This window comes from Amblyomma mixtum, chromosome 1 (genome assembly GCF_055824585.1).
Source record: "Amblyomma mixtum isolate Tamu chromosome 1, ASM5582458v1, whole genome shotgun sequence".
In the NCBI taxonomy this organism is placed as follows: Eukaryota; Metazoa; Arthropoda; class Arachnida; order Ixodida; family Ixodidae; genus Amblyomma; species Amblyomma mixtum.
The window spans coordinates 93,074,209-93,095,276 of NC_143012.1; the positions used below are offsets into that span (position 1 = coordinate 93,074,209).

At 47.8% G+C, this 21,068-nt stretch overlaps 1 protein-coding gene across 1 annotated transcript in view; it reads right to left on the reverse strand.

The window, feature by feature from the left end:
• The window catches only part of GlcT (ceramide glucosyltransferase), a 45,798-nt gene extending 35,446 nt beyond the window's left edge, over positions 1–10,352 (reverse strand). The window contains exon 1 of the mRNA XM_089554619.1: positions 9,847–10,352. Within this exon, the coding sequence (XP_089410745.1) occupies positions 9,847–10,235 (389 nt within the window). The 5' untranslated portion in view covers positions 10,236–10,352. The remainder of the gene's footprint in view (positions 1–9,846) is intronic.
• Positions 10,353–21,068: the final 10,716 nt, after the last annotated feature.

Consider the following 21,068-nt stretch of genomic DNA (forward strand, 5'->3'; position numbering starts at 1 on the left):
AATTTCCGGAGCCCTTCACTACGGCGTCTCTCATAGCCTGAGTCGCTTTGGGACGTTAAACCCCATAAACCAAACCAACCAGTAAAGGCTTTTTTGCTGAATAACCCGATTTGTACCCGAATTTTGGCTGGAAATATATGACTTTCACCACCCGCACACTGGAAAAAATAAATCCTGAAAACGGAGGGCCCTAACTATTATGTGCCGTTGATGGAAAAAATCACTCTGCCATGTAGCCTAGTACAACTACAAACAGCCACAGAGAGATGGCTCATACAGAACTGCCCTCATGACACACTATGTCCATATTGCCATAGACACAGCTGTGCAGAGGTCTGGATAGAGGGTCAGTAGGTGCGGCCGGAACACAGCTGCAACCACACACAAAAAAAGGTGGCAGCAACAAGCCTTCATACAGCCACTAACTGACACCGATCGAGGAGGGCCGCAGAATGGTTGTGCACGCTGCATGGGACCGCTACTTTTGCTCCAAATGCTGCATGCGGGCTATGAGAGACACCATAGTGGAGGGCTCTGGATTAGTTCTGACCCCCTCAGGACTCTTTTACTTGCATTGATATTGCACAGCACACAGGCACCCTTTGCATTGTGCCTCCATTAAAATGCAGAAGTCAAAGCTGGGATTCTGATTTCTGATCTCGTGTCCCTGGGCTCCACAGCTGAGTGCCACAACCACTGAGCCACTGCGGCGGGCGCTCCTAATTTCTATGCAAGGGCAGCCTTTCAGAGAACGCAAACAACACTGAATTCAAGGAGAGGTTCACAAACGCAGCCTAGCAAAATTAAAAACAAAATGACCAACAGTTCAGGGCGCTTAGGCCAAATGCCAATTAGGTGTGCTAGCATTTTGGTTTTCATTCTTTCATTGGCCATTCTCTACTTTACATTCACAGATTTGTGGGAGTCCTCATACATCCGCTAATATAGAACACGTCCACCTGTTACAGAAAAAGTATCCCCGAGACACGTATATAATGATTCTTATACTGCTTCCACATCAACTTTCTTTAACAAATCTGGTGTAATTCCACCTTACCTCTATAGATATCGCTTAAGTCATGCATATAAACAGGAAATCCACCAGAATATGAACAATATATGTAACCTATCCCTATTACAGGACAGAATTACATTACAAGACACGTCGAGGATTGGTCAGTACCGATGTCACGTTCAAATTACGGGAAACAGTGGCTGCTTTAAGTACACTATACTAATGCTTTTGAATTATTACAATTCGGTCCGTTTTGATCACTTCAATGCAACCTACAAGGTCCTCCGGCAGATGTATCTGGTTTCTAGCCTTGCTGTTGTTTTCTTTTGCATTTGTAGCAGTGAGTTACGCTGTTGTTTTTGTTTACTATGAGTACTATATCTGCATCATATTAAATATGTATGTATATACTTGGGTATCAAGAATATGTTTGCTTACGTGATGCTGCCACTGCCGAAATAAGGGACTGTGGACCCGCCAAGCTGTCCAAGGACAGCTTCTTTTTCTACAATCCCCCCCATCTGTATTTGATGGCAAATAAAAAGATTTCATTTCATTTCATTTCATTTCATTCCTGGCGCAGTGGTGCAGCGGTTAAGCAATACACCACTGCCCTGCAATGGCAGGTGCTACCACCTGTGGGGTTTGAGAGACATAAGTTGTTCTTCCCGAGCAACCTTTGGCGACCAATCGTTAATCGAACTGCCACCTGCCACGATGGGTATTGGCAAAATCGGCGAGTGGGGGCTCTAGAGCTAACAAACTAATATCTCCAGAGAAGCAATCTAGGTGGCAGGTGGGTCAGCTAAGTCACGTGACCTCACGACATCATCACAACCTGCCCACACAGAGGGACCGTACAGACAACGGCTAAGCGGAAGTGTTAGCGTACTAAAACTGCGTGTGATGGGACACATGCAAGGAAAAGAATGCAAGACAGTAAGTGGACTCAAGCTGCTTGGAGTATGGAAACAACGGGCGGCCTTCACGACTATGGTTCAGCCATGCAGAGAAGACTTTTAACCCTTTCAGGCGCCATTTTTTGTTTTGACTGAAATGAATTGTTTTTTCATCTAAGTAGTATATTCAGGCCTCAAGAAAGGGAGTTTGTTAGTTTTCGAACGTGAAAGACCAGCAGGTAAGCTTTTACAATGACGCGGAGAATTCCGTACAAAGTGTCAGATTTGTTAGAAATAATAACATCGAAATGTTCTGGCGTGTCAGATAAACTCCCAACGGTTCGTGGAATCACTTTGTGTTTCTAAGAATCACATTACGCTCGAAATTGAGCAAAAACAATCGATGTTTTCACTCGCGGCAAAATCTGTCTGCACGAAAACGGCGGACAAAGTGCTACCTAGCTCACTCTTATCTGAAATAAATTTACTGGATTCACTACATAGTACAAAGAAGCAACTTATTTGCAACAAGAAATGCGCTCAATTTGACTGAAATAATGAAATCAGTGTTAAGTGCTCCAGTCTCTCAGAAAAGGCTGCACGTTGGCCGCTAACACAATTGTGTACAAAGCGCCTGAAAGGGTTAACCTAGACCGCTTCCAAAGGGGGACACCACTCTCTGGTATCCCCCCAACACAGAGTGCTGCAAATGCTATGCGAAACTCTCGATGAGCACAGCAATTAAGCGCAGGCACCCATGCATTCAACATGCGGAGAACCGTAGCTTATGGCTGGTTTGATCCATTTAATTATAAATCACCCCTCGTCTTGCCATTGTGGCATAGTAAAATGCAAAGAAAGCAAGATTAAAAAACGGACCAAGTAACAGCTGCAATGCTACAGGCAAACTAATAAACATTGTTAAATTCACCATCTCCACATCTATAGCGTAACACATCTTTAGACTGTTATGCATGCATGAAGTTGGTGTTTCAGTTAATGAAAGCATGCTTTTATATATATATATAGCCCTTTATATATACAGCTCTCTGGCATTCCTGACGTCACCTCACAGTTTACACGTGGTGCATGAAGAGGAAGCCTGTGCTACAGGGAGACTAAAGGTTGTGAAAGGCACCACACGTACGCTGGCAGCATGAAAATGGCGAAAAAAGTTGCAAGTCAATATCCAAACATTTTGACGCTGACATTCTGCTTAGCGTAGTACACACAGGCTGCTGACAGACTGTGTTCCTGCACCTATTGTGCAATATCCTGCCTGCACTTGGCTAGAGCTACGGTAGACCAAGTAAATAAACCCGCTACACACGAAACACTGATGTACCGCTACATGGTGACTCACGAACGCATGCAGTTGTGTTGCACAGGAACGGTTGCTCTGAATGCAAGATACTATAAACTATAGCTGCCGGCATGCAGCAGAGCAACGGAAGCACTGAGCTCACATGGGGGTAGCGCGACAGCACAACACAAACATGACACAGGAAGCACTTAAACCCGAGGCCCCACTGCTCTTGCCCACTAGTCAGTGAATCATATATGTTCACTCCAGCACAGCCAGCTCAGATCCAGCCAGCTCTTCTAGATAGAAAATGCCACTTTAGGCTCGTGTATGCTGACCTAATTAGCTGGGAGGGTTCGTTGCATGCTTAAAGTGATGCCTTTGTATTCATGGCAGAAGCTAACCGTAGTTGTCCAAGCTATGTGAACGCTGTAATACGTGTATAAAGATGAAGGGAGGCTGAACGTGCAGCTGTGACTATTATGCAATCTCCTTGTAGTTCCAAAAGCACTCCGCATGCCTTACACAGATGGCAAATGTAGTGCACAGGCCTGTAAGTCCACAGCACAGAGGCGACACTAGGGTGGATGGTACCCAGCATGACTACCCACCATGTCACCATCCCCTTGCAGCATACCCTCAATTCAACCCCCTTGCATCATATACTCATGGCCTACTTTAATGTGGAGCTCGTTCCATTCCATATTGCACACAACTAAGTAAAAAACGAAGGAAAAGGGGTTTAGTAAAAGTAGACCGGCACCTAGTGAAATTAGTGAAAATGGGTAACTTTTTTGACCTCTTTAAGAAAGAACAGAAAACTGCCAACTTTTGAAGAAAGAAAAAATACAGAAAAGGAGCATAACGGACAACTAAATGCACACAGCGAAAGCATTACAAGATGAATATGTGGACCAACATTGAAAACTAACGGGTCAAATAAACCGGCACAGCAACGCAAACTGACTCAGCACATAAAAATGCGCGTAACATTATAACGCACGAATCCTCCAGCTGCAAATTGCATAAGCGTGAAGGGAAAGTGTGGTTTCATCACCACCTGCGACATTTTAAATATGAAGGGTCGAACGGCATGCGCAGTCTCGTAATCTGTGTCATCCCCCACCTCTCTGCGCTGCACCCCTTACACCAGATCTCGCAGGCAGCACGAATGTCCACACGACATCTCCTCTGTGAAATGTCTCTTGCACTGCGCACTCACGACAGATGTCAACACGACATCAGAGCACAACTCCAGGCTCAGAAGACATGTGGTTTGCTTCCATGGTCCCTCTATCTACCCATGACTGTTCAGCTGCCGCCAGTGCGAAGTACAACAGGACAAGCTGCTTATATGCCAAGGCAGTTCAGGTAGGGTGTTATAAATACAAAGGCACTAGACAGCTCATACCATGAAAAGCCAGAGTCGCCCAAAAAGTGGCATTACAAACTTGCGATTGGTCAAAACTATGGGACGACATCAAAGGCGGGAAAATACAAAAATGTTAATGGGTAATAGTCGGTACTAATACTTACAACTGTATTAACTACAAAGGAATAAAACAGAACTAGAATAAAGTGCATTTGAATGTCATGAGACAACAACCATGACAGGGGTCCTGGCTGCTCAACATTACACAGCATTGCTGCCTGTATATACCCCTAGAATGATGCACCAGCTTGCCCAGTGACGTGGTTTCAGGTCAGAGACTACGGCTCCCTAAATTGTTGCACAAGTACTAGGCTGATTGCATTCAAGTCGGTGCGAGATGTGGCATAGAATAGCTAGTGGTAACGCAGGTCAGCCGTCAAACAGGAGTCAGTCAACCTACAAGCGCAGGGGTGTCTGTGGGAGCGGTGGGTAGCGGTATGGGGGTGCCTATGGGTCTACTGTCACACATCAGTGATTAAATGTCCTCAATTTTTTCTTTCATTCCTTTTCCATTTCCAGCCTAACAAATGTCCTAACAAATGTTGTGACAGACAGAGGACATATTTCAAAGTCCTTTTTGGGTGTCCCCGCAAAATTTGTTGAGAGCATGGCAGCTTAACTTGCACTCTTGGCCCTGGTTTGGAAAGGAAGGAGCGCGTTTTGAAATGTGCTAGGTGCTGACCTACTCCCATAGAGTTTCTTACTATTACCTAGAGGGAAAGCTGGCAGCCCGTCTATGGGAGTTTGCATGGAGGCCCCTCAAGACCACTTCAGCCACCATGGGCGCTCAAAGCATCATGGGGCGGTGAGCTACTTGTTGCGGAACTGCAACTTTTGGCCAAAAAATAATACAAAAATAAAGCTGTTTGATAACTACAAACGTCCTAACATTGAAAATCTTGACTAATGATTGCAACAAACGAGCAGAAAAGCATTTAAGTGCAAAGTTTGCCCAAAATTAGAGACGACTCGCTCTCCTATTGGCCTAGTAATGAACACTATAAAAACTAATGGTTGGTTTATGGGGTTTAACGTCCCAAGGCGACTAAGGCTATGAGAGACGCTGTAGTGGAGGGCTCCGGAAATTTCGACCACCTGGGGTTGAAATTTCCGGAGCCCTCCACTACGGCGTCTCTCATAGCCTTAGTCGCTTTGGGACGTTGGCTATGAGAGACGTCGTAGTGGAGGGCTCATATTTCGTAATTAACAGGTGCACTTTTAAAAGTAAATCTGTTTTCAAAAAAGATGTTGTTGCTTAAATACTATAAGAGGTTTTTTAATGGCATTTCGGAAACGTGAAACCTTTTATTGGCGTCGTGTGTCGTCGCGTTTTCACTACTATGGGTTTTGCACACTGCGTTCGCACGAAAGTCGTCTGTGCACACACGAACAGAGCTTTTGGAATGAAACATCTTAGTAGTGCCACTCCATGTTTCCGAAAAAATATGACTGTGCCGCAACAAGTAGCTCACCGCCTCATGATGCTTTGGGCGTCCATGGTGGCTGAAGTGCAGCGCCGCCAGCTTTCCCTCTTGGTAATAGTAGGAAACTCTATGCCTACTCCCTAGCACAATTTTCATTCAGGGTGTGGTCGATAATCTCATCCACCAGTTGCAGAGGAGTAGTAGTCGGGCAACACTTGCTACAGAGTTTACAGTGATGCTGCTGTTTTCAATGTTCTTCCAAACGGTGCCACATTTGAGACTACCACGTGCGTTGTGCTTCAGTATGGTGCTCAAAGCTCACACAAACCAAAGCAGGTAGGTGCAGAAGTTGACGTTCTTCTTAAGGAACCTTCCAGCATAAAAGAGTGTGGCATTTACACAGCAGCCAAACAAACCAACTGACTTGCTTCAATGGTGTAAGAAAGTATTTATCAAGGACTGCTAGTACAGCCTATTATAGCCAGCTGAGGCAGTAGGTTTAACCAACAATTGAAAGCGCATAAAAGCATCACCTCAAGTCAACTTTGCTCTCACAAGGAGCAAATACTAACGGCTCTGTTCTGCTAATGGCTCCAACCACGGCTCATTACCCTCTCCAGTCAAGAAACTATGAATAAAAATTGTGGCATTTCTTGCATAGCCGTTCATAAGATGCACTGCTAGCTACCAGCAGCAGCCTGAAACTTTACTGCACTTCCAGTGGCCACAGACATGAAGTTTGAATGCCCCAAGTAATTCAAAAATGAGCAAGCCTCCAAGTTTTGGAAAATCAAGATTGCCAAATGCACTCTGTGGTGAGCTTTGCAAATAAATGACGCCTGCTCTCAATAGGAAGGCAATGCATGCCGACAGGATTGCAAAATGTGATAAACCAGAGTTCAACACAATGCCCTAGACTGATAACCGGCCTCTCGTATATCTGGGATGAGGCTAGTCCCTTATATATGCGGCAATGACCTAACATGAATATCTGCGAGGAATTGAGAATTAACTGATCAAGGCACTAACAGAACACACACAGTCACGACAGGGCAACAGGTATGCGGTTTCCTTGTCGGAAGAACTGAAGGAATGCTGATATGGCTCCCATTAACAATGTTAATAGGCACGCTTAGTCATTTTCCAGGCAGGCTATTAAGTACTCATAGACACCACCGTGCATTTATCGAGCTTCTCGATCACTACAATGAAAGCCAAGATCTCTTCCCACAGCTGCCATGTTGTAGTTGTGGTGATGATGTCGATGGCTATGCCCGTTGAAATGGTTTGCCACTGTGCCGCGGAGCCTTTGTTACCAAGTGTTGCGAATATGCAATAGATGTGAATTTTACTCCTTTGTGCACTTATAATTGTAAAACTGCAGTCATTACATATTCACGAAGTGGCTTCATGAACAGTGGGCGCTAAGTATGGAATGCTCAGTACAAAGCAAGCTAGCACAAATGATAAAGGCGGGTAATTTATACCGTCTATTTTCAGAATCTCATACATGGTGCAAAGCTTTCTCAGACACACGCCACCAACAAGGAGGAAAGGAATGAAACGTGCAATTTTTCAACCAAAGTCAAACCATTTCTAACTTAAACAGCTAAAGAGTGCATGCTTAGTGAGATCACAAATATGCTGTTGCACACAGGCAACACATATGGTAAGGATGTGTAAAGCCAGTAACCTACACAGGGCAACAAGTGCGTCATGACATGACAGGTGTCACGTCTATGAAGAGGGAGTGTCTGTTCTGCAGCAAGCAACTAGGTTCGCCGGGCTTAAATCCCCCGGCACTCAGCTAGACTGGCTTCATAGTTGAGCGGAACCTATGCTTCTTTACATAGTACCCAAATCCCTCAACACTGTTCAGAAGTAAAACAAATATTGTTGCAGAAAAGTAATCAGCATAAGCTCTCCGGAACGAGTCATTAGTTTTTCCTACAGCACTTGCCAAAGATCAGTTGCATAGCATGATGTGAGAATGATTCTTTGTCCATAGCCTGCGCAGGGGAATAACCGGGAAGCCTACAACTCATCACTTTCACATGTTCGAACATTGTTCTGAAGCTGCCAGAAGGCCGCGTGCTGGACTAGGGCCTATAACTGGGAGGAGGGCAAGCCACTTTTTCAAATAAAGTTTATTACTGCTATTAAACACTGCCTGAAGAAGCTCAGGCCACGGGAACAAAAAAAAAAATGATCTTCACTTCGCCCACAGCAGCCAATGAGAGGCGAGTGCCAGCAGAATTTCAGCCGGGCGACTCTACCGGCTGCCGCCAGAATACACACTCCCTTAAAATCTCTCGCTCAGGCCGCCTTCACGTGACATTGAAGCTCCAAACAGTCAAGAAGCATTCGGAAACTATGGCCACCAGGCATGCGGATCGAATCCCTGAACAACTGGATTATTAAGACGCGGGTCTTCACCAAGTTACTCCGATGAAAACAACGATAGCGCCATGCTCCAATTACAAAAGAGTTCCGAACACGAACGGCGGCTGTTCTAAGCAGGTTTCGTCGGCAGCGTGACCGTGCCGTACGGACGGCGCGTGGTATGCACGCATGCGGAGGACAGCGTACGGAAAACATTCCCGTACGTCACAACTGCATTCGCGGAATTTCGCCACGTTGCGATACGGACCACAGGTGCGGTAAAGCTTTACGGTGCAGAACTTGAGAATACGCACGCAACATGCCATTTCACGGCGCTGTGCAGAGCGGAAAATCTTCCGAGATTGCCCTCGACGGCCGTACGTGTCGCGGCGGCGAAATCAAGGCGAACTCGCGCCCTCGCAGGCCGCCGGCCTACGACCTCGAATCGCGGGCAGGAAAAAAAGCAAGCGCGCAACCTGGGAGAAACCGCCACCAGAAAGACGCGCAATGATCCGGACTGCTGCGCTAGTAATCCCGTTACCTGCGCACGGGGTTTCGTGGCACAAAACGACCGCTGCTGGAGAAAGCATACATGGAGTCTAATTGGGCAAACCTACAAGGCTGAAGACAAGTGAGAAAAACGAGGCAAAAAAGGCGGAATTAGGCGACACGCGAAACGTATCGCCGGAGTGACGATTCGTGCGGCTCGTCGGCGGAAGAACAAGATTTTGACTCATGCCTTTTACTCTCGCAAGCAAGCGAGTAAACACCGACTGACTGATAGGACGCGACGGTGTCGTTCCGGACCGATGACTCACGGCGAGCGCTGCCCCCAGCGTGCAGTGACGGGATCCCTGCGACACACCACAGAGCACTGGTCACACACCGCACTTCACGTGGGGCAGGGAGACGACGATCGCCACTCGGTGCGGTAATAGCCGATGAAGGGCGCGTGCCGAGGAAAACAAGCCGGGACCTCGTCCAAGGAAAAAAAAAAACGCCGAGCACGACGCCCTTTCTGCCGACGCCCGTTGCAAGGCGTCGAGAAAGAACAAAAACCACGCCCATCCAACGCGCCGGTGAGCGCGGCGGGCAAGCTGCGCCTGCCAGATCACGGCGACAATCTGCGGTTGTTTGTCGGTGGTGCGACTGGGAGCGTCGGGACGTATCTCCGGCGGCCTGGCCGGCTCAGCCCGGCGCCGAAATGCCCACTTTCACCCTCGCGTGCGCGGCTGGCCCACAAACTTCGCTCGAGGAATCCTCCGTCCCAGAGGGTACCGCACGTCGCAGGCAGCTCCGGCAGCAGTTTGTCCGGCGGCGGCGGAAAGCCAAGGGCGGCTGTTGGGGCAGAATGACGGCTCGCGCGCTCGGCGGACCGCGCAGGGACTCACCCGTTGAAGATGGCCAATAAATGAAGCAGCCAGACGAACCACCAGCCGGCGAAGAAGATGATGGCAAACCCGTAGAGCGTGTAAAACAGGAGAGCCATCTTTGAGACGCCGCCGCGGGCAGCAGCTCGGCGGCGGGTGGCGTCAGCGCCGCCGTTCCGTGACGTCGTCGTCGGCGAGGGGTGTTTCGCTACAAGTCTCCTCACGTCACTTCCGTCGCGCGTCGTCGGGAGAGAGTGTGTGCCGATGCTCGGCTCGGAGCAGACACCGGCATAGCGCCGACGCGCGTCGCGGCGTGGCCTCCGTTTTATGGACGGCGGGAGCGCCGAGATAAGGCCGGCGTCCAATGGGCGGTGCGTGCGGTGCAGCGGCCTAGCTGCGTTGTGGCGCATCGTCGCTGCTGGCCTCACCGGGGTGCATCGCCCATGGAGGCGTTTTCCTTGGAGCCCGCGGACCGGTCGTTTGTCGATTGCTGGCCGAGCCTAGAGCGTCGCTTCGGTTCCGGACCTGAGGTACTGAGGCGGGGTGTAGGGAACCGCGCCGCCAACTTCTCATGCTTCGTGAGGTAGTGTCTGCGACAAAAGCGTCACTGGCATGTCGGAGAACGCCTGATGATGGTCGAACGCCCCCTTTGGGCTGGATATCTATGCCAACAAAGACGACGACTGTTCTGTCTAGGTGCCTCGGGCTTGATGAGCGGCGCGCAAGGAAGCACTGAAATGAATGTGAAACACCCGCCTCGTGGTTTAAAAACGTTAGAGATCACTGCGGCAGCCGCATTGGAGAAATGCGTAAGCATGACGTCATACTTCATGACTTCACATGTTTGGTTTGGCTAATGGGGTTTAACGTCCCAAAGCGACTCAGGCTATGAGAGACGCCATAGTGGAGGGCTCCGGAAATTTCGACCTCCTGGGGTTCTTTAACGTGCACTGACATCGCACAGTACACGAGCCTCTAGAATTTCGCCTCCATCGAAATTCAACCACCGCGGGTCACATGTTAGAGATTATTTCAACAGGTAATGAATGGTTTCAGATGGAAACCAGTTTGACCAGTTAATCAGCTGGGAATTTACGTGAACTCCATGTCTTTCAAAGTGTAGAGCGGATAGTTGGGCAAGTCGGCACTAACAATCACCAGCTCCGATGCGTAGGGTGCACAAGCTTTCTCTTGGCCTGATGTCGGCTTCTCTGGGGATAAAAGCTAAAGAAAAATGGGTCTTTGACCGAACCTCGAACGGTCCAAATGCACGTTAGCCATGGACTTTGCCTAAACTGACTCTGCGCGATAAAAATCAGTTAAGGTTGATTGGGAGGCTCAACATCCTTGCTCAGTCAAGCATGGCTGCTGAGGTTACCTGACCTTCTTTAAAGCTTAGCCAGTTATAAAATTTCTTCCCTCTGTCATCGCTAGGTAATTACAAACCAATCTTTTAGTCCCTCTACACCACCATGAATTTAATATATCACATTCAGCAAAAAAATCAATTCCTCTATACCTTAAGCTTAGCGCATGATGGCCTTAGTTGCCTATGTGCGATAAAATCCAACACAACGCAAAAGATAAACTGAAGAGGAACAAACAGCGCCAAAAGACGAAGACACAGAGGGGAGAACAGCAGATCATTTTTCAGTTTAAACATATCGCTCTCCATCTATTACGCTTTCATACACTCCCATAATAATTAGTGTATCAGTTCATGGGGTAGCACGTAAAGAACTCACCTTTCTAGACTAATTTCTATGCAGATGCAAGCGCTCAAAATCATCACTTCCTCTGTTTTTAACCGCCCATCTGCGCCTTTGTTCCAGTCACTTCATATCCTGCCCGTTTAAAGACTTCGAACTTCAGGTTCTATTTTTCCTTATTAAATCCATCAATAAATATATTCGTAAACTGCTTCCCTGGAATTATAATCACTCATAATAACATGACAACCTTTACTTTGTCATCCAATTTCTTATTGCCAAACGCACGTACTACTTAATTACGGCAAGCAAACGACTTCCTTCTTTCCAACCTGCACTTCGAATAAGTTGCATGCCTCATTGAAATCACCAATACCATAGTATAAGTTCAAAAAAGTGTTAAAAACAGCGCATATTTGAATCCTCCAATATGTCATAGTGCCGGGAATCTTTGTAGTGCTTGTTTGTTCATTTTTCAAGGCTGCGGCACGTCGCTTTATCGCTTTGTTTGCGATGTAAGACGCGCCCCGATTTATCTCGATTGATCTCATCCAGGCGGAGCCGGTTCTACGTTGTTCCAGAACGTTCTAGTAACTTTTCGTGCTTTATCTCGAAAGTTCACTATCAGGTTTAAAATGAGCACGGCCGAGAACCGCCGAGCGCGCTTGTTGCTACGTCGCTAGTTTGCAAGTTTTATTTAGAAGCCGTTTTCGCTGTATTCCTACTCTCCGGACTGCAGTCACCACTACGTGACAATATTTTCACGTAGTGGTGACTGCAGTCTGGCGAGCCACGTATGACCACCTACTATGGCAATGTAAAGAAGAACCTCCACCGGAGGATCTAGTACGAATTCCTTCTGTTGAGCGATGGGAGGCCGTGCTGGTCAGCTCGGACCCGGGCATTCAAGCCTTGGCCACCGAGTGGGCCGCTCAGGTCGCCGCCAGCCATGGTTTGGTGGCCATCTAGCGCGGACCGTCTGCATCTGCATTTTTGACGGAATAAATGTTTTCCAATACAATCGCCGCCGCGGTGGCTCAGTGGCTATGGTGCTCGGCTGCTGACCCGAAAGACGCGGGTTCGATCCCGGCCGCGGCGGCTGGAATTTCTTTGGAGGAGAAATTCTAGAGGCCCGTGTACTGTGCGATGTCAGTGCACGTTAAAGAACCCCAGGTGGTCGAAATTTCCGGAGCCCTTCACTACGGCGTCTCTCATAGCCTCAGTCGCTTTGGGACGTTAAACCCCATAAACTAAACCAAACCAAACCAATACAATCCCAAACGGAACTCTTTATTTGGGCTGACTTGCGCCCACAAAGAACTGAATCACTCGGCGGCGGCGTAGCAACAGGCGTGCTCGGTGGTCCTCGAGCAGAATTCCCGCCGCTCTAGGCCGTGCTCAATTTAAAGCTGATAGTGAACTTCCGAGATAAAACATGCAAAGTTACTAGAGCATTCTAGAACAACGTAGAATCGGCTCCGCCTAGATGCGATCGATCGAGATAGACCTGGTCGCGTCTTGCCTAACGTACAAAGCGATAAAGCGGCGTGCCGGTAGCTTTGCAGAACGAACAAACACTACGAAGATTCGCGACAATATAGTTCTGCCATTAGCCATTTACAACCTGCTACTGTACAGTTGTCTTTTGTTGCTTGTTTTATTTTCCTTTTCATTTTTCTTTGCTCTGAGGTTGTTGTCGATGCGCTTGTTTTGTTCATGTATTTACGGGAGATGCTATTTGCAGCTTGCTTTTTGGGCCTCGCGCTGAGTATATACCTGCAACCTGCAAACACTGCTGGAGAGGCGAAGTGGCGAGGAGCACCGCAGGATGTGCGGGCTTGAGAAAGTCACCCAGTATATGTGCGTCACAGAGTGTCGCGATTTGATGGACTTCGTTTTGCACTATATACCAGCCCAGAGAACATCAGACATCCTGAGGACGTCCTAAAATAGTCAGAACGTTTTTATTGCGAACAGGACATTCTGAACACCTTCTGAGTGTATCGATGGCTAGTATTCGTGAGGGTATCCTTAGTTTGTACTTAGCTGGACGACTTGAGGATGAAAATTCCTCAAATATCCTACAATCGTTCTATCGCAGGACAATACTGTGTGATTGAACTGAGATCGAACCGGTTTTATTTCTCGAACTCGGCCCTTATTAATTAAAACAGCAGACTGATTAAAAGACGTGTGTACTGTTATGTTTTAATGAAGGAAACCAATGTGACCCCGGGTCAGGGTCATGTTCTTTGAGGAGATACGTTAAGATATTTTTGTTGTTACGCCTGACCTTATGTACTTCATGCTTGTTATGAGGTTGGACTGTTTAGATTTTTGGGCCACTCATCTTTTCAAACCAGGGAGCAGTATTAACGCCAGAGCGAGCTTATAGATCTCTGAAGCCCTGGGAATGGTAAACATCTTCTTTTATCTTACTATGGTTAGCTTCTCTTACATTAGCTTTGTATACGGCACTCCTATGAAAAAAAAAAAGCTCTTGATACAAATCCTGAAGCAGTACTTAAAACGTCCCCAAACATGATCCTCAAGACATCTTGAGCATGCGTAACGGACGGACAAATGGATCCCAGTCGGACTGCTTGAGCACCAGTTGGTCACAACCTGAGGACGTCTAAACTTCCTGATGCGGACATACTGAGGTCATACCTGGGACGTCTTTGCGTTGTCTGGGAGATGTTTCTGGGGAGCCCGCCACTAATGTTTAAAAGTTGGGTTTTTGAGTAAAGAAAAGCTTTTTGCGGCATAGAAATACTAGTGTTTTGGACGTCAAAAAGCAGGCGAATAATGTTAGTGAAGTGATTAACTAAATTCGAATAGCTACCTTTTCAACTACTACCGATAGGGGCCCGCTTGCAATCAGAGATTTGTAGCCGGCGATTAGTAATAGACATATCAGTTTTTAGAATTTCGAAAATGCGATTACCCACGCCGTTGTGGCTTAATTAATTTGGACCATTCTGTGACGCATGTACCATGCGACAATCTCTTCCCCGCACATTCCACAAGCAGTGTTCTTTGTTTTCTTCAAATGCGTGAAATCATGCTTGCGGCGAACTGCTCAGACATGCAGAGACATATTCAGCCACCTCTGGGCGCACGTGAAGGCAGCACTCGAGTCTCGACTGACGCCGCGCCGTCGCAGAAGTTCCTCACCGCTAGTTGCAACTTCCTCGGCACGTCACTTAGGGCGTGACGTCACGCCTGAGCCAACCAATGCTCTTCCTGTGTAGTGCTTTGCGAACACCATGCACCTGCCCTTGCAATGTTAGCAGGAGGTTTCACACAGACGCATCTGGTCTGGTGACGTCACTACCGGTCTGGTGGCGCTTGGTAGACCCAGGTTGCTCTTCCCGCACAATGCTGTCCCCGCGCGCCACCTGGCATGGTGGCAGGTGGAGACTTCACACACAGACGGACCTTACCCAGCGACGTCACTTCCGGTTTAGTGACGTCATGTCAAATCACTCAATAGAATTTATCTTCTCTGTTGACATCACTGATGACGTCACCACCCCTTCCAATTCGGCTGCTCGTCAGTGTGACGACGCCGGTCGCCGGGTTTTCGCTCCAACTAGGCTTCTATGCTATCGCATAAGACATAAAGTGCGCATGCGCCGGTGCTGAATAGTATCACCATGTCCTCATATGTGGACCCGGCACAAGGTTTTTTTACCAACACCCCTCGGCTCAAGTATATTTTTATGCGACAGAAAAGACGTCTTGAGTAACCTGAACGAACTGAAGCTTACGACAGTGATTAGCGACCTAAAAAGCCTTCAAGCAGTTCTTTATTAGTTCCTCGAGCACGGATCTGTATATTTTATCTTGAAGTTGTGGGGTTTAAAAGGGGGGATGAATACGTTCTCCCCGCTTAACCGCGGCTGCTATAGTTCAAAACCGCCCGGACCCCACCCCGTGGTCGCGTACGCTACCGAGCGCACGCCGACCACGGCGGGCCGTGCTCTACGGGAACAAAGGAACGACACACTGGCTGACACAAACAAGACATTTATTGCTATAACAACAATAACGCCAGCTAGCAACAAAAGACACTGAGGAATCGAGGATGTCCGACTCACCAGCACGGTTACGAGCGAAAGTTCGCCCACGGTAGGGCCGAGGGAATATCTCCGAGGCCGGACGGGACGAGCTGAGGGGAACATGTTTCCACACGAGGTCGCCGCCGGCGAAGAGCGGAGCGGCTCGCGAAACGTCCGCGAGCTATCTCGGTGCCGAGCAGAAGAGACCCGGCTATCCCCCGCGCGCGCGCAGCAAAACGCCATCCGTGGCGCTGGTGTCGCTGCGACGCGAGCGCCCTCCCCTGTTAGTTAAAAGTACAGTAACCGAATCGAGAGGAGTGCGTTGTGGGAAAGCGAACGCAGGGGACGAAGGCGTCCCCACAAAGTTGATCCTAAATAGGCCCGAAAAATGTTCTAGCTTGCACAGTTCCGGGTTGTCGGCTGCTAATAGCCTAGCTACCGCCCGTTTGGTGGTATACGAAAGATCAATGACCGTTGGACGCTCAGGAAAGCCTGATCTTCTCTGCAGGTGCAGCGGAAAACATTGTCCCTTTGCGCTACTTCTTGGCGGATGCAGCTGTTGCCACAGCGTCCACTGCCCTTGTGATGAATGAGAGCAAGCCCTGTTTTCGTCTTTTCCTTCTTTTACTACTACCGCTGAATATTCGTCTTCCGTTACGCCTGCTGATTTTTATATTTCTACATGTTATTCGAACTCTGCACGCTCTGTAGCTTGTATTTCTGAGAACCCACACCAGGACGTTTTCACACGGAGCAAAAGATCTGAGGTGCAATTTCGCTGTTTTAAACTACGAGCTAAAGTTATTTTATTAACGAGCCTTTCCTATAGTTTCATTTGCGCGATACGCTAACCACTAAGCCCTGTCTGTCGCACTGATGTGAGGTCATGAAAGCAATGGTGCTGTGCATTTATTATTGTTCATAGGTTAAATAAATAGCTTGGTAATTGTCTCCAGTAATGTTGGAAAAATGCACAAAATAATTACCCACAAGACGAAGCAAGTAAAAGAATAAAAGCATCGGGGCATGCACATTACATGGCGTCCTTGACTTCTGTCGTGCGCCTTACACGTCGTTTCCAATCGCAATGAGAAGCACGAAAGTGTGAAAAGTCGGGCCCATAACATTAGCCAGGTCTCACTGTACCAACTTTGCTTTTCGTCAACCTTACTTTCATGAATATAAGGCGCCAAAAGTATTGCTTGCTTGTCCTCATATGAGGATACTAGGGCCAAAAGGTTTAATTAGTTATTTGTTAAGCAAGCACTGCCGACCTGTATTACAGGCTTATGCAAGGGGGGGGGGATACAGAGATTACATGAGTAAGGAAAAAAATACATTGCAACATAGGTGAGCAAACAGAGTCGATGACAGTTCTCCAGTACAAAACAACAGTACCAAAGCAACTTCATCGTGAACATAGCGTTACGTTTCGCCTTCGTCATGAGGAAAAATCGGCGCGGTTGCAGCGGGATGCCGACGAGTCACGAAAGGCACGCGGGGTCATCGCCTGGATTAGCCACGGAAGCGGCGTCCATCCCGCAACTAGCCAGCGCAGCTCTGCAGTGCACCCTCTTCTACAGAAAGAAGTTAGCAGCCAAGACCGGCAGTATTTGACATTCCGAGGGGCCCGGGGGTCAGCTGAGTCCAGTTCTCAAGTTTGACAGCAGCATCCGTCTTCCAGGAAGAAGTTAACTGCGAGCGTTTCCCCTACACCGCGCGGACTTGCACATAGCCAGGACCCCTGCACGTGTGACCACATGAAAAGCGCGGGAACGCTGCTCGTGGACATTCCAGCGTCTGCGCGACGCAGATGGCATCGTTCTCTCTCTCCCCACACGTGACGGGGGCGTGTTCCCTAATGAGAGGGTGTGTGATGGGTGCCACAGTGGACTTTTCAGGACACTCCTTCCCCGACAAGCCCGGCCCCCATCTAGGGAGCCCAGGGAAAGGAAACGCTATAAAACTCGGCAGCGAGTACGGCGGAGTAGCTCCTCGTCATCAAGCACCTTGTTATCGAGACTCTTTTTACTGAGCCACAGTCTCAGTTGCTGTTCGTGTATAATGTAATTTACCTGTATAAAGTTCTTCTTCCTGTCTTTCCCGTAACCTCGTCTCCAACCTCCCTCATCCGCTCTCCGGGCCGACCATTCTACGTGATCCACAACACGCCCAAGAAGGGCCGCCGTACACGTCGGAAACGGCGGCCCCGCCAAGCCAAGGACAAGGGAGCCAAACAGCCCCCGAGCAAGCTAGGCGGTCCATCTACCGGCAGGCCGGAGTTGCCTCAGATTAGACATCTTTAGCATACCGTGTACCGTGTTACCGCTACCGTTACCGGTGTACCGGGAGCCCGCCCACCGCCGCTGAGCACGCGCTGATTGGTTCCGACGCTGCGGGCGCGAGCACAGCGGCCGGGTATGTGGCGCCATCTGGCGCCGTCAAGGCGATCTGCGCATGCGCATTGGCTGCGCGCAGGCTCCCGGTACTCCGGTAACGGTAACACGGTACACGGTATGCTAAAGGTGTCTATTACCACCGCCACCCCAAGCCGACGTGGAGAAACGAACGGGTGCTCCCCCACTTTTATTTATTTTATTTATTCATGTTAACCCTAAAGGCCCTCCAGAAGAGGGTGTTACATAAGGGGGGTACAATCATATTAGTAATCGCGATACATTTAAACAATAAAGTGTAGCAAAAAGCGTTAATTAAAACATAAGGCATAACACAAAGGAAAAATGAACATTTACAAAAACACCAAACTTTTACACATTTCCGACACAGCGAAGAAGCTCTTGGAATTTTTTATTGTCAGTTTCTGCGGCGATGACTGATGGCAAACTATTCCATTCAGTAATAGTATGGGGAATGAATGAATTGGCATTAAGACGATGAATGACAGTTTACGCGTTTAACTTTGAAAGAATGATCACGGCGTGGAAAGATGGCATCAGGGGGCCGAAACAAATCACTGCGAAGGGATGGGTGGTGATAAAGCTTATGTAAAAGGGTTAAGCGAGCAAGTTTACGGCTATATGACGAATCTTCCAGTTGGGCACGTTTTTTTAATGCTGAAATGCTTGCGAAGGGTGAGTAGTCTGAAAATATAGAATGCAGAATGTAGAAGAAATATAGAATGGTTCTTCGCGGACGTGGGCGCAAGCCGTTATCCAGGGATCCCGGGGGAGCAGCAAGGGCAGGGCAGCCCCTCCTCAGGAAACGGCAGGAAACGTGCCTCCAAGTTCAATGCCAATAACGCAAAAAGAGGGCGCGCTGCTCACGGAAGCAGTGACTATATGCGCTCTTCTCGAGCGCCTGCCTGCCGCAGTCGCAGCTTTAGCCTTGGTGCCGTCGGTTGTCATCATCATTTCGTCTATCTCTTACGCAGTATCGTGGGCGGGATTTCCGGCGCACTCTGAGCGTTCACTTCCCGAATCGGATCCGAAAAGGCTGAAAATTCAATCGCGAATATCTCGATACCTGTTGCAGTTAGGGACATGCTGCAAACTGTATTTGCTTTGAATCATTACAGTCTCCAAAACTTCGATTGCAATATGCTGCTTAAAGTGAAGAGTTAAAAAATAAGTAAATAAATTTGACTGATTCATTAATTAACTTTGACCGCTATTTCCTTATCGTGAGTCCGCCGAGCCGAATATACATCCCATGAAGGCGGCATTCACGATACTATGAGCGCCTTCTTTTTAAAAATCTGTAAATTGGTTAAAAAAACACCCTGTATATTCGCCATTTTCTTTGAATAAATTTTTAATCCTACACTTCTACCATTTATGTCAAATTGCTGCTTTCGAGCCACCAGTCTTCAGTATCCGTTCAAGGATGAACTTGGTTGTTCTACACGAAAGGTGAGATCGTACTTGCGCTGTTAAATAAAAAAAAAACTGATTTGAAAACTTTTGCCTACATGTATTACTATGGGCGTTAAGCCTACTTTTCATCCCAAAGTTTTACTCCAGCCGTCTCAGTCGGCGACAGTTGTGCCCCGCCAGCTGGCTTACGTCACATATCGGTGTTGGTCTATACGCCAAGCTATTAAGGCGGAAGCCTTTAAGCGCTCATACTCGCGGCTATGACTGTCCGTCCGTCTGTTACATCGGTAGTGAAAGTCGTATTACTAGTCACAAGTCATGACTAACTAGTCATTAACCCGTCATAACTAGTTAGTCATTAACCAGTCATGCCTATAGGTAGTCATTAACCAATCATGACTAGTCAGTCATCAACTAATTAGTCAGGACTAACTATTCATTAACCAGTCATGACTAGTTAGTCATTAACCAATCATGACTAGTCAGTCATCAACTAATTAGTCATTACTAACTAGTCATTTAGTCATGAACTAATTAGGCATGACCAGTTAGTCATTAACTAGTCATGAACTCATTATCTATGACAAATTACTCATTAACAAGTCATGAATAGTTAGTCATTAACCAAGCATGACTAGTTAGTCACTAACTAATTAGTCATTAACTAATTAGGTATGACAAGTTAGTCATGGGTCATGACTAATTAGCCATGACTAACCAATCCAAGTCGCCCCATAGCCGCCTCGTGTGGGCCCTACGGCCGTCGTCTCGTTGGAGGCAAGGCTTTCGCCTCGAGCACTTTAGATGGTCCAAGTGCACCCTGAATTTTTTCTTTTTTCGAGATATGCAAGCGAACTGCACATTTGCATATTTTGGGGCTGGTGCACGTGCTCCGGTCGCTGGCCGTCTTCCTTACTGGCAGGATCACTTTGCTCGCGACCAATCCGTAAAAGTTCGCGCTGGCAGGAAAATAAGCTGAGGTGGAATGCAGTTCGTGTAATTTTCTCTTCGCCGCCCAAAAACGAACGGAAACTGGCGTTTCCATGTGTGCCTCCCACTCACTTGCTTACGGTTAACGCAACAGCTGTGCAGTACGATCATCTCTTGAGTAAGCATATTATTGGTCTTTTTAAAACCTTTAGACATAAAATGCTGGCCTGTGCTGCCACTTTACTCATTATTGTGTTTTTTTTTCTCCGGGCCTAAGCGCCACTTACTGAAAAAGAGTGAAATCCAGCCGATTCTAGACACCATTCCTTTCAATCCAGAAAATAAAAGAAAAGCACTTAAATGCCAACAAAACAAGCAAGACTAGACGCACAAAAAATGAGCAAGAGCTCGAAACGACGTTATTAGAGTTTCCTGTCGCAGCAAACCAGCTTTAGAAATTTTTGGGTTCCCATTTCGGTGGGAATGCCTGGCCGCGAACTGTTCCAATAAATAATATTGCGGGGAATATATGAGTTGGCGTAAACAGATCAATGGCAGCTTACGCGTTTAACTTTGATAGGATGATCACATCGGGGAACGCTGACATAAGGACTGAAAGAAAGTGTGTAAGTTGTCAGCGCGCACGATATTCTCCCATATCCCGACAAGATCGCTGCTGTCTTGAGTTTCCCACGCCCCACTGACAA